At 40.0% G+C, this 13,363-nt stretch overlaps 1 protein-coding gene across 1 annotated transcript in view; it reads left to right on the top strand.

The window, feature by feature from the left end:
* Positions 1 to 13,363, top strand: part of dock2 (dedicator of cytokinesis 2) — an 87,635-nt gene that overhangs the window by 32,229 nt on the left and 42,043 nt on the right. Inside the window, exons 25-26 of the mRNA XM_079167992.1 lie at positions 6,232 to 6,374; positions 11,321 to 11,416. Coding sequence (XP_079024118.1) covers positions 6,232 to 6,374; positions 11,321 to 11,416 — 239 coding nt within the window. The remainder of the gene's footprint in view (positions 1 to 6,231; positions 6,375 to 11,320; positions 11,417 to 13,363) is intronic.

The following is a 13,363-nucleotide window of genomic DNA, read 5'->3' as shown; positions in this document are numbered from 1 at the left end:
GGATGAAAAACCTGCTGAGAGAGGCATTTAGTCGTCAACAAATAGGAAGACAGTTGGCTTGGTCCCAACCCCCTCTCAACAGAAAAGATTTACTTGTCGTTACGCTGCCAAAACTCCTCATTATCATCTTTTCTATTACTCTATCTTCCCAAAAGCAAGGGACGACAGGGAGGAGAGAGGGATGGATGGAGAGAAAAAGGAAGAAAACTCTGATTTACATGCCTCTTAGAAACTGAGATTGCATCTCATTATCATGTGCTATAGTTTATTGTGTTTGGCTGTCAAATGAAAAACATAGAACAGAGAAGGGATGAGCTGGCTGCTGAGCCATCAAAGCTACTCTCTGTGTGGTGGTTTGCCAGCACGAGTGGCTGTTGGCTCTCACCAACTTGGTAACTGAAACACTTTCCACATGCTTACACCAGGCACAAAGAGATTCCAACTCTTACACATCAAATAGCGGTGAAGCACTAACTCGGATACAAAAAGGACAGTTTGCAGTTGGGCACATAGACACACATTGGTATTAATAATAAAAGGCTGAGATTACAGCCAGAATACATAGACATTTCCAATTGAATATAGATGAGTACTTGAAGCTCTGTTGGTGTGCACTCTGAATATTTTGTGTCTTGTGCGTCAGCACCTGTGTGGATTTCTGTTTATTTGAACTAGTGTGTATAACGGCTCACGGTTAAAGCTAGATGAGAAAAAGTTAAAATGCATCCCAATGTTTGCCGTAAGACATTGATTTCCATTTGCCTGTCGGTGCCTGTTGGCGAAGCTTTCTTCCACAGCATGGCGGGATTGATTTACTGCATTGTTGTCCCACGGGATAAAACGCATAACACGCATCTAAATCACACAGGCAAGTGGCACAAGTGTGCATAAGAAAGTGAAACCATTGGTGTATTCAGCTATGTTCATTTTAGTGTCTGTCAAATTGCCCCTTTTCCATTACAAAATGGCTTGTAAATTAGGAGGTTTCATCTTCAGGTTTTGACCCCCCTCCCATCCTTAGTTGAGCTTCTCAGGCAGCATCTTTTTTTAGGATGATTCTTTACAAGGCATCTGCTAGCAAGCCCGACCAAACAGACCTTTGCAAAAATGGTTTACGGTTATTGGATTAGGTCCATGACTGGGATTAGACACTACCAATCCTAGAGAAGGAATGCCGGATTTGAATGGAGCCCGAAAGGAAGTTCTGTCTTAGTGGCTCAAGCCAGAGAAAATCTAGAGCACATGGCACATGTAGTACTGTTCTACATACTCGCTGAGAAAACGAGATACGCAGCTTGTGACAGCACAAAACGGATGATTGGTCAGACTAGTTTATATGGCTTTCAAATTACTGATACTTTATTGAACGATTGTGGTAAAAAGAATTTGACCTGAAATGTTGTATTAGAGAAGCAGAATTATGACGGACAGACAGAAAGACAAGAAATGGAAACAAAGAGGAATGTGTGAAAGGACACGTAGCGGGATCAGCAGAGAGACAAAAACCAGATGGAAAACAACCATCAAAAGACTGAGATGGAGAAGACGGAGATTGCAATATGCATAGAGAACCAGGGAACACAAATAACAGAAATAACAGATGAAGAGTGTGAGGCACATACAAGAGTGAAAGGAAGCCACCAGGAGGAGTGAGATGAGGATAAGGTTGCAGAAGCTTCAGGTTGTAAGTGGGAAGCTAAATTAACACGATTTTTGCATTTAAGGGCCCAACAGATCTGCAGGCACTAGTTGCGTGTTGTCAGCAAGCCATTGCTTTTCACAGTAAAAAGGAAAGTTCCTCTAGCTCAAATAAAGGCTTTTCTTTTTACAGATAGTTGAACTCAACCAATAGGATAACACTCTTATTAATGTTTATGTTGCCTCAGTCAAGAAATGTAAGAGGCATCCACCATGTCTGATTGGACCACTGATGTGATCCACTGTGTGGAAGCATCATTTGTTTATTTAAAAAGCTCATTGGTGTGCATGAAAGATTTTTTATTTTTTTTTGCATACACTTTGTTGGGACAAACACACCTTCTTCACAGAGGTCTGAGTGTACGGTCAGCCACAGTGCAGTGCCCCAGAGCAAGAATTCCTTTGAATTAGCTGTAATTTCAAATGCCCTCTTAAAGAATGACCTAGACCCTGGGAGCTGCACACCATTGTAGTTGGTGTTCTTACAAGACTGAAAGCCCTGAGGACCACATTGCAGTTCAAAGAAGTCTCTAAGAAAGCTTACATTCAGGCTGAAGCAGCAGATTATTAACATTCCTGATGTTATTCCAGGCGAGGCAAGGTGCAGAGTTAAAGGCACTGTTCCACATTGGTGACTGAAGCCGCAGAGTCTGGAGGAGCATTGCCAAGGCAGCCTGTACTTCATCATTTTTTTATGCTCATATTCAGGCACTCCAGAGGCATTTTTGAAGGGAAAGGGAAGTAAGGTAAAATCAAAACAGACGATTCACACCCCGACAGATCTGTCAAAGTAGGATGCTGGAGATGAGCTAGCTATTAGGGTGCTCATGGTTTTCTATAAGTTTTCTGAATTTAAAGATGAGAAGCAGCTGCAGACTGAACCAAGGGTGTTTCACTCTGCATACACAGTCTCCCAGCAGAGCACACGTTGTATAGAGAGTATTCAAAAAGCATGAGACTCTGGTTGTTTTTCCATCACTCTTTAAATTGATGAAAATGTCTAATATTTCTTATGTAAAAAGTACCACCAGAGTCGTGTGGATTGTGTCACTGTGTTTGGACCATGACATTGCAAGTCTGTAGTACTGTACATGAAATCTGAGTAAGTCTGCTACCTGACTGTTACTGAAAGTTCTCTTTATTTAGAAAACAACAATGAAATAGGAAATAAGATCACATTTCAATCTTTGTCTCTATAACGCTCCATCTCCACTCTTTCTATTGCTTTTTCTTTCTCTCCATCAGTTTTTCATCTAAGGCAACACTGTGTGGTGGCTGAGAGGATAGATTTAGAAAGTAAGACGGGTCATACCTTACTCAAGACAAAATTGTGCACCTACAAAGAAAGGGCAACTTGTTCTCTTTGACCATATGTTCTTGTCTAATCTTTAAATGTAAAACACCTTAGCAAAAGGCTAGATGCCATATAGAGTGCGACTTATTTGTGTATATTCACGTTAGTTTTCTACTTGATGTGCAGTAATGTTATGCGAGGAGTTTCGGTAAATGTATTCTTCCATCTCACTGCACATTAGCGTAGACCTTGAAATTGAATTGTAGTTATATTTTCATTACGCGTGGCTCCCTGCACAGTAAAAACGAAACGCTTTCAATCCCAACACCTGCTCTCTATTTCACATTCTCTCCCCTGAACATTTTGCACCTAGAAATACCAGCTTGGTTTATTCCTTAGATCAATAGAAACAAGGAAGCAGGTAGCTTTAGGGTCATTTGACCAGGAATGGAGTTCTCCTCATGTTTAATGTTACATCCAGCATCCGTAAGGCAGATGGATTCATTATTGCACACACAAGAATACTGCTATAAAACACAACCCATAAAACACAACCCATTGTTTTCTCTATCTGAAAGGAGAAAAGATGAGTTTGTTTTTTGATGGATAAAACTGATTTATCAGGGTTTCTACTCCAATACAAAGCTGGCAGCATCTAAAACACTATCCTGTAAGGCCACAGACCAGGAGGCCTCCCTCTTGTCTAATGGACATTTTTGTTTCACATGAAACATGATGTTAATTATATTTAAATTGCATGGCACTGAGATACTGGTTTTGGTTGACATCCACTTTTTCCAGTTTTCTCACTGAAACATCACCTTCCTCCCGTTGGATTTCCTCTACCTGTCCAGGCCCCAACCTCCATCTCCTCCTCTGTCTCCTCCATCTCCTCCTCTGTCTCCTCCTCTGTCTCCTCCATCTCCTCCTCTGTCTCCTCCTCTGTCTCCTCCTCCGTCTCCTCCTCCGTCTCCTCCCTCAATTTCTCTGAGTCATTGAGGGTATTCAGTGACTCATGCTGACCCCCCCCCCCCCTGTCTCTCTTTCCCTCCCCTGTCCTCTCTGCATGTTTGTGTGATGGAGTGAGTATTGTGATGAGGGTCCACTCAGCAGGCGTATAAGCCTGGCTCAGTTAATAATGGAACTAACGAGCATCTGCCTAAATGAGCTTTTAATGTGCTCTGTCAACTTGCAGCTATATGAGAGGGATGAGGGGGGGGGGGGGGGGGGGGAAGATAGAGAAAGAAGATGACAAGGAAGGAGGTGGTCAAGGTAGACAAGTTGAAAAAAAGGAAGGCTCAGTTATATTGCAATCGCCGTTTTCTTATATTGTACATATTTCTATCTGCATATTCGTATTAAACATTGAATATGACCTTGAGGTAAATTATTTGACTTGAATTAGCTGACTTTCAAACAATATCCGATGAGAATTTTAGTAGGATGAAAATCAATAATTTGAATTATCTGTCAAAGCGTGCCTGGTCAAATTGAAAGTATTGACAGTGTTATTGTCCACAAAACAAGGTGTAGTTTCAGAAGCGTGTTGTTCTTTTGTGTTCTCAAAAGAAGCGAAAAGTTTAGAAAGACATCTTAAAAGAAAAGGCAACTATTTTACAAAGCAGGAGGTAAAAAACCCTGCGTTTTGGGAGCCTCTGGAGAAGCATAGCTTTTTCTTTGAATGTCAATAAACAGAAACTTGAATCACTTTAGGTTTAAAATAACATGAATTGTGTTTGCAGCTGAGAACACAGATGCATTCAGGATATTGTTGGACAGCAAATAAACACAATCAATCAATCAATCAATCAATGAACCAATCACGTTTTATATATATATATATATATATATATATATATATAGTAACTTTCAAACAATTCAAATGCAATTCAAAGTGTGTTACAAATGATTAAGAAGACGAAAACAAGATGAAAATGGAGAGAAGGTGAAGAGACTATTGCACCCAAAATAAAGTTAAGAAAAACAAATAAATAGAAGTACAACACTGAATAAATTAATCATAGTAATATAGTAAAACAAAAAAAACATTGATCAGTATATTTGACTTTTATTCCTACTTTTTAGTAGTGTGTGTGTTTATTCTCTAAACAGCAAATAAAGTTACATCAGTTAATTTGTTTTCCAAGTATGCCATTAAACACCAACGATGATCACCGTGTGCATGAAGCACTATCCGTTCTTCGGTTTATCTGCATGGCAAACTACCAGTCTTAATGTTATTATTGAAGAGGCAAAACCCCTTTTGAGAAGATTTATGACATGTTTACTGCTTTTAGACACACTTTTAATTTACTCAGGTCTGCTTGAAGTTCATTTCATGACAGTACTTTTGCTACTTTAGTCCTTCAGTGATTTCCTATAATTCCTCAAATGAGTTTGGACAATCCCCAGAGAAGACTGTGACTCTATAACATCCATAAAGATTTTATGGAGTGGTTTAGCACCATGATCTAAGTAGTATAATAGTGATAGATGCCTCCATGTACAGTAGGTAAAACTTGACTATTTAAAACACTTTGGACTGGAAAGCGTGAGACTTTTTTATATAGTAAGGTTTAAACAGTTTTTTTTTTTTTTTCCGTTCTCTGTGGAGGCATGTAAGAAAAATAAGTTTAGTTTAAGAATTCACGGTAACACTGGGTGAAATTCTTTTCCCACTTTGACATAATATTTTATTAAAGTAAGTACTGATGATGCGTTGCACCTTTGACCAAAACTACACATGAATTAGTAAAGATTAGGATCAATCAGCGAGATTTGAGAGAGAAAACATTAGACTATGGTGATTGATGAGTTGCCTGTGTGGCTGACGGAGCCGCAGACATGCATGGAACTGTAAATAAACACGTGATTGATATCGCTCCATTATGCATTCTGGGGTTATGGTTGAATTTCGTCTTCAGGGTGGAGTGGCATCATTACTCAAAGCTGTGTGGGGGCGCAGCTGTCTCCACAGGTGCTGCACCAATTGATGTAAGGGTCCAGGGTTTAGGTTTTGAAGGGTTTTTCAGAGAGAAATCACATAAAAGTAAATCTTGATGTTGTGACTGTTGATGCTTGTGTTTAAACATCTTAAGGCCTTCTCATCTTTTACGGCTTTGCCTAAAAGAAGTAAATAAAACATCACTCTGTCGTTCCCTTTCTCAAACCGTCCAATTGTTCTTGCTTAATAAACCTGACTGTCATCTTTAACCACGTGTGGTTTTGTTTCCCTACAGAGTGCCGTGATGTGTTGTTACCCATGATGCTGCGGGAGCTGGGCGGGGCACTGGCCAGTATGGCTGACGGGCCTCATGATGAGAGGAGAAATAGTCTGGAGCTGCTCAACAACATTCTGGAGGTCCTGAGCAGAGACAATGTGGTGAGACGCACCGCAAAGTTTATAGTAAAGAACGCACAACGCCAATGCTCACACATGGCATTGAATTGCATTGTGGGTGACTGATTCAAATTCAGTGTAGTTTTAACATATGTTTATGTTTTTGACAACCTGGTCCATGCTGTTGCATATACTGTAGTATGACAAACTGATAATCCCAGCTTCTATTGTTCCTATTTATTCCTCTCTCGCTCTCATCAGTATGTCACCTGATTTCTTGTATTTATTTACACCTTCTTTGATTTTGAGGTTGCCTGTGTAGTTTTACCCGATATGCAAACAGCAATCCCAATCATGTGTAGATTACCACGGTTGCAGTTTCCACGGATATCATCAAATGCCAGTGGAAAGCAAAATCAGACCCCAAGGGGTCATTTGAGGAGCAACTCAAGTGCCAGGAGCAAGCAGAAAATACACCCGTTTTATCTAGACACAATCTGCATACATAAAAGTATAAACCGGTCACAATACCTCCTTCTTGCAAAGCATTTGTATCTCCCCCAGGCGTAATCATGTGTTTAATGAACATTACAGCAGTGGTCCTTGCAGAAACACCTGGTGGAGGTCTACGCTCTGCTGAGTGCATGTTTGTAGTTATTGGGAAAGTGTTGAAATTAAAAAAATGATCCATTCCATGAATTAGAAAACATATTCTTTATCTTTTTAGCATCTCTGTGCTACCCCAGTGTCACCAGTCTCCTAAAGAGTAAAGTAAAGTTCTTGACAACCTGCTTAGTCTTCTAAGTGAAGGTGTGGCTTTCTTCAGCTCGATGGCTATCACTATTGAAGCATGAGCCAAGAGAGGAGAAACTAAGAGAAGAGAGAGTAGTAATACATGTTGTGGAGTAAATATGATGAGACGAATTTGGGTCAGTTAAGGTATAAAAAAACGAAAGCAGGCGGTAGCATAGTATATATACATATACTGTATAGTATGTATACACATATATGTACACACACATTTACATGTCTCTACCACAGAAGTATAGCAACATTCACATGTGAACATGTATTGGCCTGCTGAGTTGTAACTGATGACTTCTCTGTATTTCCAGTTCTTGGAGCAAAATGCTTTTCAGGCAATAATATCTGGGTACGCATTTACAGTTGTGTCTACTCATTTACATATCTCAATACACTTCCAAATCTCAATACGAATTTGGAGATTTTTTTTTAGACGTTTACAAATCTGATTACGCACACACGGATTGATACGATGTTGTGCTCTGTGGTTTTCTAAAGCCTGACTGATGTTGTGATTGAATACCATTTGTGTCTTAAGAATTCTTTAGGTTGTTCATGAACTAACCTCAGCTAAAACACATAGATAGGCCTGTAGTTATTAACAACTGAGAGATCCCCCTTTCAGCAAAGGGAGAGCGTCGGCAGATTTCCATATGTGAGGAATCTCATGGTTGAATTGATAACGATTAATAATGTCCCAAATAATAGTCAGAGCTTCTTCTATAAAGTCTCCAGCTAACTTGTACAAGTGAGGACCACGCTTGACAGGACTTAAGGATTTGTTAGGATCAAGTTGCTTTCAGGCTCTGTGGACCTCTATCACATCAAGTGGAGTAAAATCTAAGTTTTGAGCCATGGAATGAGTTGGGTGTGGTGAAGAGTGAGCTCCTTGCTTATCAGGCTGTTGTGGATTTGGACATAAAGACTCGTATAAGAAACCTGAAGAGACACAATTGTCATTAAAGCAGTTAAGAAAGGAGAAATGATGTCAGTTAGAGTAGAGGAGTCTTTCACAATGCAGACTGGCAACTCATTTGTAACCTTTGTAACTCTTTATGCTGCACAGCTTTTTGTAAAACACACACACACACACACACACACACACACACACACACACACACACACACACACACACACACACACACACACACACACACACACACACAGACACAGATGGGTGTGTTTTGTTTTTGTTAAAGTAAAGGCCAGAGAAATGAATACTGCTCATGGCCATGCAGGGAGGATGGAAAACAGGAGCAAGATAGAGAGTTAACAACTCAACAGATGGAGGTAAATGTGTTTATGTCATAGACAATAACAAGAAAACGATGCAGGGAGCTGAAGAGATGATGAAATTGGAACGGGAAAGATAGAAAATAGAGGAGGAAGAGGTGATGACAGACTGTGTCACCTCCTTGCCCTCCATCTCTCATTTTCTGCATTTTCTCTCCTTTGTTTTTCATCCATCTCTTCATCTCTCTCTTCCTCGCTCTGGGTGGTACCTGATTAAGTCGTCACACCACAGATGTCTCCAAACTGGAGAGAGATGAAGAAAGGGAAACAGAGATGGAAGAGATGATTCCACAATAGACAGATGCTCATGTCTGTGGGATAGTTTGTGTTGAATTTATAAGTAACTTGTGTGTGTGTGTGTGTGTGTGTGTGTGTGTGTGTGTGTGTGTGTGATAAAGAGACGATGCTAACAGTCAGACAGGAACACATGACTACTCTCGCTTTTTTCTTTCCCCTACCCCCGAGACAATGTTTTCTTTTTCACATCACGTCGCCAGTAGAGATGATAAACCAGTCTGGCTTCAGTTTGGAATATATGAACAGCATTGTGGCTCACCTCTCTCGTCTTCCTGCTCTGAGAGAACTGTCTGAAAAACTTTCCAGGAAACCAAAATACCCCACACACAACCCGGCCACGTAATGGCAACAAGTGCTGGACTGCCAAGTGGAACCTGCCATAACTTTACATATTTAGCTACCGATCCCACTACTGGCTCTTTGTGCACAACTATATACTTGCTGCATATGTATCTCAAGACATAGTATAGCCAGACGACTTCAAATCAGCCGAAACCAAATAGCATTTTGGAAATGTGTATTGCTGCGTTGACAGAGTGGACATATGGCAGGCATATTTAAATGTTCGAGGCAGATTTTGAACACATTGAAAATTGGTAGTTCCCTTTCTTTTGTGCATGATTTTTGGTTGCTTTGCTCCGGTGTCTATTCTCAATCGTAGTCTTATTTTAGGATCAACAGCTGCGCCTCAACCTATCTACATGAGCGTGTGTGTGTGTGTGTGTGTGTGTGTGTGAGAGAGAGAGAGAGAAAGAGAGAGTTTGAGGTAGTCTGAGATGGAAATGGTATACAAGATGACACACACGCACACACACACCATCACACACACACACACACACACCATCACACACACACACACAACTGTACAGTTGTTTATCCCTGTGGCTGTGAGTCGGTGCATTCAATGTGGTTTAACCTTGCCTACCTGATTTTCATCTTTCAAATCATTTGCCATCAGGCCAGCACACAAATGCACATACACACTAACATGTACACACACGCAAAAGAGAGAGTACTTGAAACTTTGAACTTGAGTCTTTTTTTAATACTGTTTTTTTCGGACCTTCAGATCTTTGCTTTTATGCTTTACTGATCAGACAAGGACACGTAAGTACACACACATACACATTTAGGTCAGTTATGCTCACAATGTTGCACACAGATGCACCCTGTAGCATTTTTGCTAAGGTGTGTTTGGATGCAGCAGATGCTTCACTAGAGTTACCTCCAGGCAAGTCTGAGTCAGCTTCCATTTACCGGTTCCCTCTAGCAGTGTGTGTGTGTGTGTGTGTGTGTGTGTGTGTGTGTGTGTGTGTGTGTGTGTGTGTGTGTGTGTGTGTGTGTGGTCGTATGCACATGGACACAGATGGTTTTTGAGAATGGACTTTGTGCTATTTCTGTGTGTCATTAGTCAGACCTAATTTCTCTCAACTTGCAGTCCTCACAGGTCATCAAACAATTGTATTGCTTTTGTTGCCTTATTAACTAGCATAATGTCTGCGATGTTGTACCATTGAAGGTTTTTCTTTTATCATGTGTTGACAGGCTTCTGCATGTCCAATGTAAAAATAATACAGATGAATGGATGAAAATACAGCAGAGTAAAACATCTAAATAATATTGCTCACCAAAATGATATCATATTCAGATTCAAAGATATTGTTTTGTTTCTTAAAGCACCTTTAGTGATCCCCACATTATATTCTCATATATTGGTATTATTTATCAATATGTTTATGACATATTTGATGTAAGATTTAAATTGTTCAATATCACCACTGCTTACTTACATGTAGTTCTCAATTAAATTATCAGAAAATATTATAAAGTTACATATACCGTGAAAGAAGATGTATCTTTATCTTCTACTCTTAAGTTTTACACAGTTAGACAAGAAAGGTTTCAATAGGTGAAACAACCAAAATGTTCCGGTCTTAATGTCTAACAGCCCCATATATATATTTATATATATATATTATATTTCATGACATTTTAACTATTTGGAACAGGAACTGGTTTTGAACACAGACTGTTAGATTCCCCTTGTTTGCCTCTGGCCAGATGGAGAAAAAGAAAGATGACAGAAAAGGGGCTTCAAAGGGAGAGACAGGAATACGAAAGCAGGTCTGCACTCAAAAAAAAAATCCACATCCACGTGCCTTTTGAGGTTCAAATGTCCACACTGGAGGCTCAATTTCTGATTAGTGAACAGACTTTACATTTCAGATGCAGACAACTTTATTCCCGTTCTTGTTTCATTTGATCTGCCAATCATCCATTCAGAGCCCCTGTGAAGCTTTAGACTGTGTGTGCAAACGTGGTTGTTTTCAAGGAGAGTTCACAATAGGGGAAACCAGCTCTACAAACAAAACCTGACGAATCTCCAAAGTTTTGTTCTGAGATGTTTGTCAGAGCAGCGCCAACGTCATGCCTGAGTGGATGCTGATGAACAGGACCGGATCCTGTTCATCTGTGTGTGTGTTTTCGTGTGCGTTTACACCTGAGAAAAGTCTTTTCTTTATTATTCTATTTTTTCACTCCATCCTTCTGTGATATTCTCTTTCTCTTACTCTGCTCTCTGTCTGTCTTTTTAGGGTGAAACATTTCAACATATCCAGGACATTGTGGTGTCTCTGCTGAGGATCATCAACCGGACAGTCATCACAATGGGTCGTGAGCATGCTCTAATCGTAAGTACATGCGACTTTGCATAAGTGTCATATATGCCTGACTTTCCATGAGTCAAGCATTGCACAACCTTCTTTCTTGTCTTTTTCTCTGGTGTTTAAAGTGGATTTGTAGAAAAGCCAACTCCGTATCCACTCTTGTCTGCTCTGCAAAGTCTTTCTGAAACACAACGTATGCCAACACCAGCACATATTGTTTATAATACACACTTTTATTGCACATACATGGGGAAGATAGGGGCATCATGGGAGCTCACACACTGTTTTGGATAATTACTAAGTGTGGGATCATCCAGGATTCTAATTAGCGGCAACTTGTCAGCCAGAAGCAGCTGGAGTAGCTCCTTCTGAGATTAGTGGTTAACCTCTGAGCTGCTGTAGACTAAGCATTGTGCAAATAATGTGTTTTTATGTGTGTGCAAAATAATGATGTGGGTGTGTGTTTGCAACAGGGATAGACTCAATCAGAATTTCTGATAAAAGACTGTCTGTCAATATAAAATACCATATTCTTCTACGAATTGGGAATAACGTACTTTCTCCTGACAAGGTACAGATTCTTCTTTTGTACATTTTGGTGTTGCGTATGTTTTTAACATCATGTTTTGTTTCTCTATTGTAGCTTAATGAACCAGCTAGCAGTGGCAGTGTGCCCTGATTGCTACATAAATATGGAAATTATTGTTTACGTTATATTAAATGTGAACACGGTGATGTTTGTTGTACTGACTGTGGAACTGATGATGTAGGCCTTTCCATATGTTGCACAACAACAGAGCATTCCTCTGCACAATTTGTGCAATGGGAACTTAAGAAAGACTCTAGACATAATCAGCTAGTTTCAAATAAATGTGTACAGAATGTATCGGGGCCTCATTAGCTTAGGCTTTACAACTATTGATACAATGTTGAAACATGAACACAGGCCAATAACTAACTGTGGAGTGATAACTTGTGTACCCTTACAAGTGTATATACTTCTTTGTGTTTCAGTGAGTTTACTGCACGTGTGTGTGTGTGTTCGTACCTATAAGTGTATATGCCATTTATACATGTGTTTGTATGCACATGTGTGCTTGGAAAATCTTTGAAACTAGATTGAGCTTACATCAAAACACGTCTGTTTTGAATGGTAATAAAGGAGAGAATCAATCAGTCTGCCAGACAGCTATGACAGAATTTTTAATCATCTGACACGGCTTGTCAGTCTGTGATCAGCTGCCTATCACATTGTCTCTGAATGTATTCTAAACACAGTCTTAACACTCTCCACTGCTCTCCAAAACCCTGATATCCTTCCAGCGACATGTTTCTTTGTTTCCAGAGAGCTCATCAGCTTATTTTCAACTCGTATCCTCTTTAGCTCTTCAGTTGTTGCTACATTCAAATTTTGCTTGTCAAGCCGTCCAAAGACACAGTATTGCGACTAGTTTTTAAATTGCTTGGATTTTCAGAATTGCTCTGATTCCTCTGTTAATGGCTGTGATTCAGCCAACATTTTTGTGGGGATTCATTCCCAGCTGTAGCGTGAATCCATCTTGGCGTCAATCCGTTCATACATCTGTCCATCTGTCTAGACAGCCACTCAGCCAAGTGACAAAAACAATACGCCTGTCTGTCGTCCAAAGTGGCAATGCTTCATCTCTCTGTTACAGCATTATTATGGGGAAATGGTATCCTCACAGTCAAAAGTGAATCACAAATTAGCCGCTGACGTCTGATTCCCGCAGAGAGAAGTTCATGGTGATCTTGTTCTCAATATTCCTCTGAAATATATCAGAAAGGAAAGTTCCGCAGCTCCTTTGGTCCTGTTTTCCGTCTTTAGTGCATTTCTTTTCTCTCTACTTGGTTACCTGGTGTATAGTTTCAAAGATGAGGATGGATTGCTGTGGAAGAAGTGCCATTTACAGGGATGCACCAGATGCCACCACTGATTTAATGACACTTAAA

Source organism: Pholis gunnellus (genome assembly GCF_910591455.1).
Source record: "Pholis gunnellus genome assembly, chromosome: 10".
NCBI lineage: Eukaryota > Metazoa > Chordata > Actinopteri > Perciformes > Pholidae > Pholis > Pholis gunnellus.
This window is presented reverse-complemented; position numbering and strand designations above follow the sequence as displayed.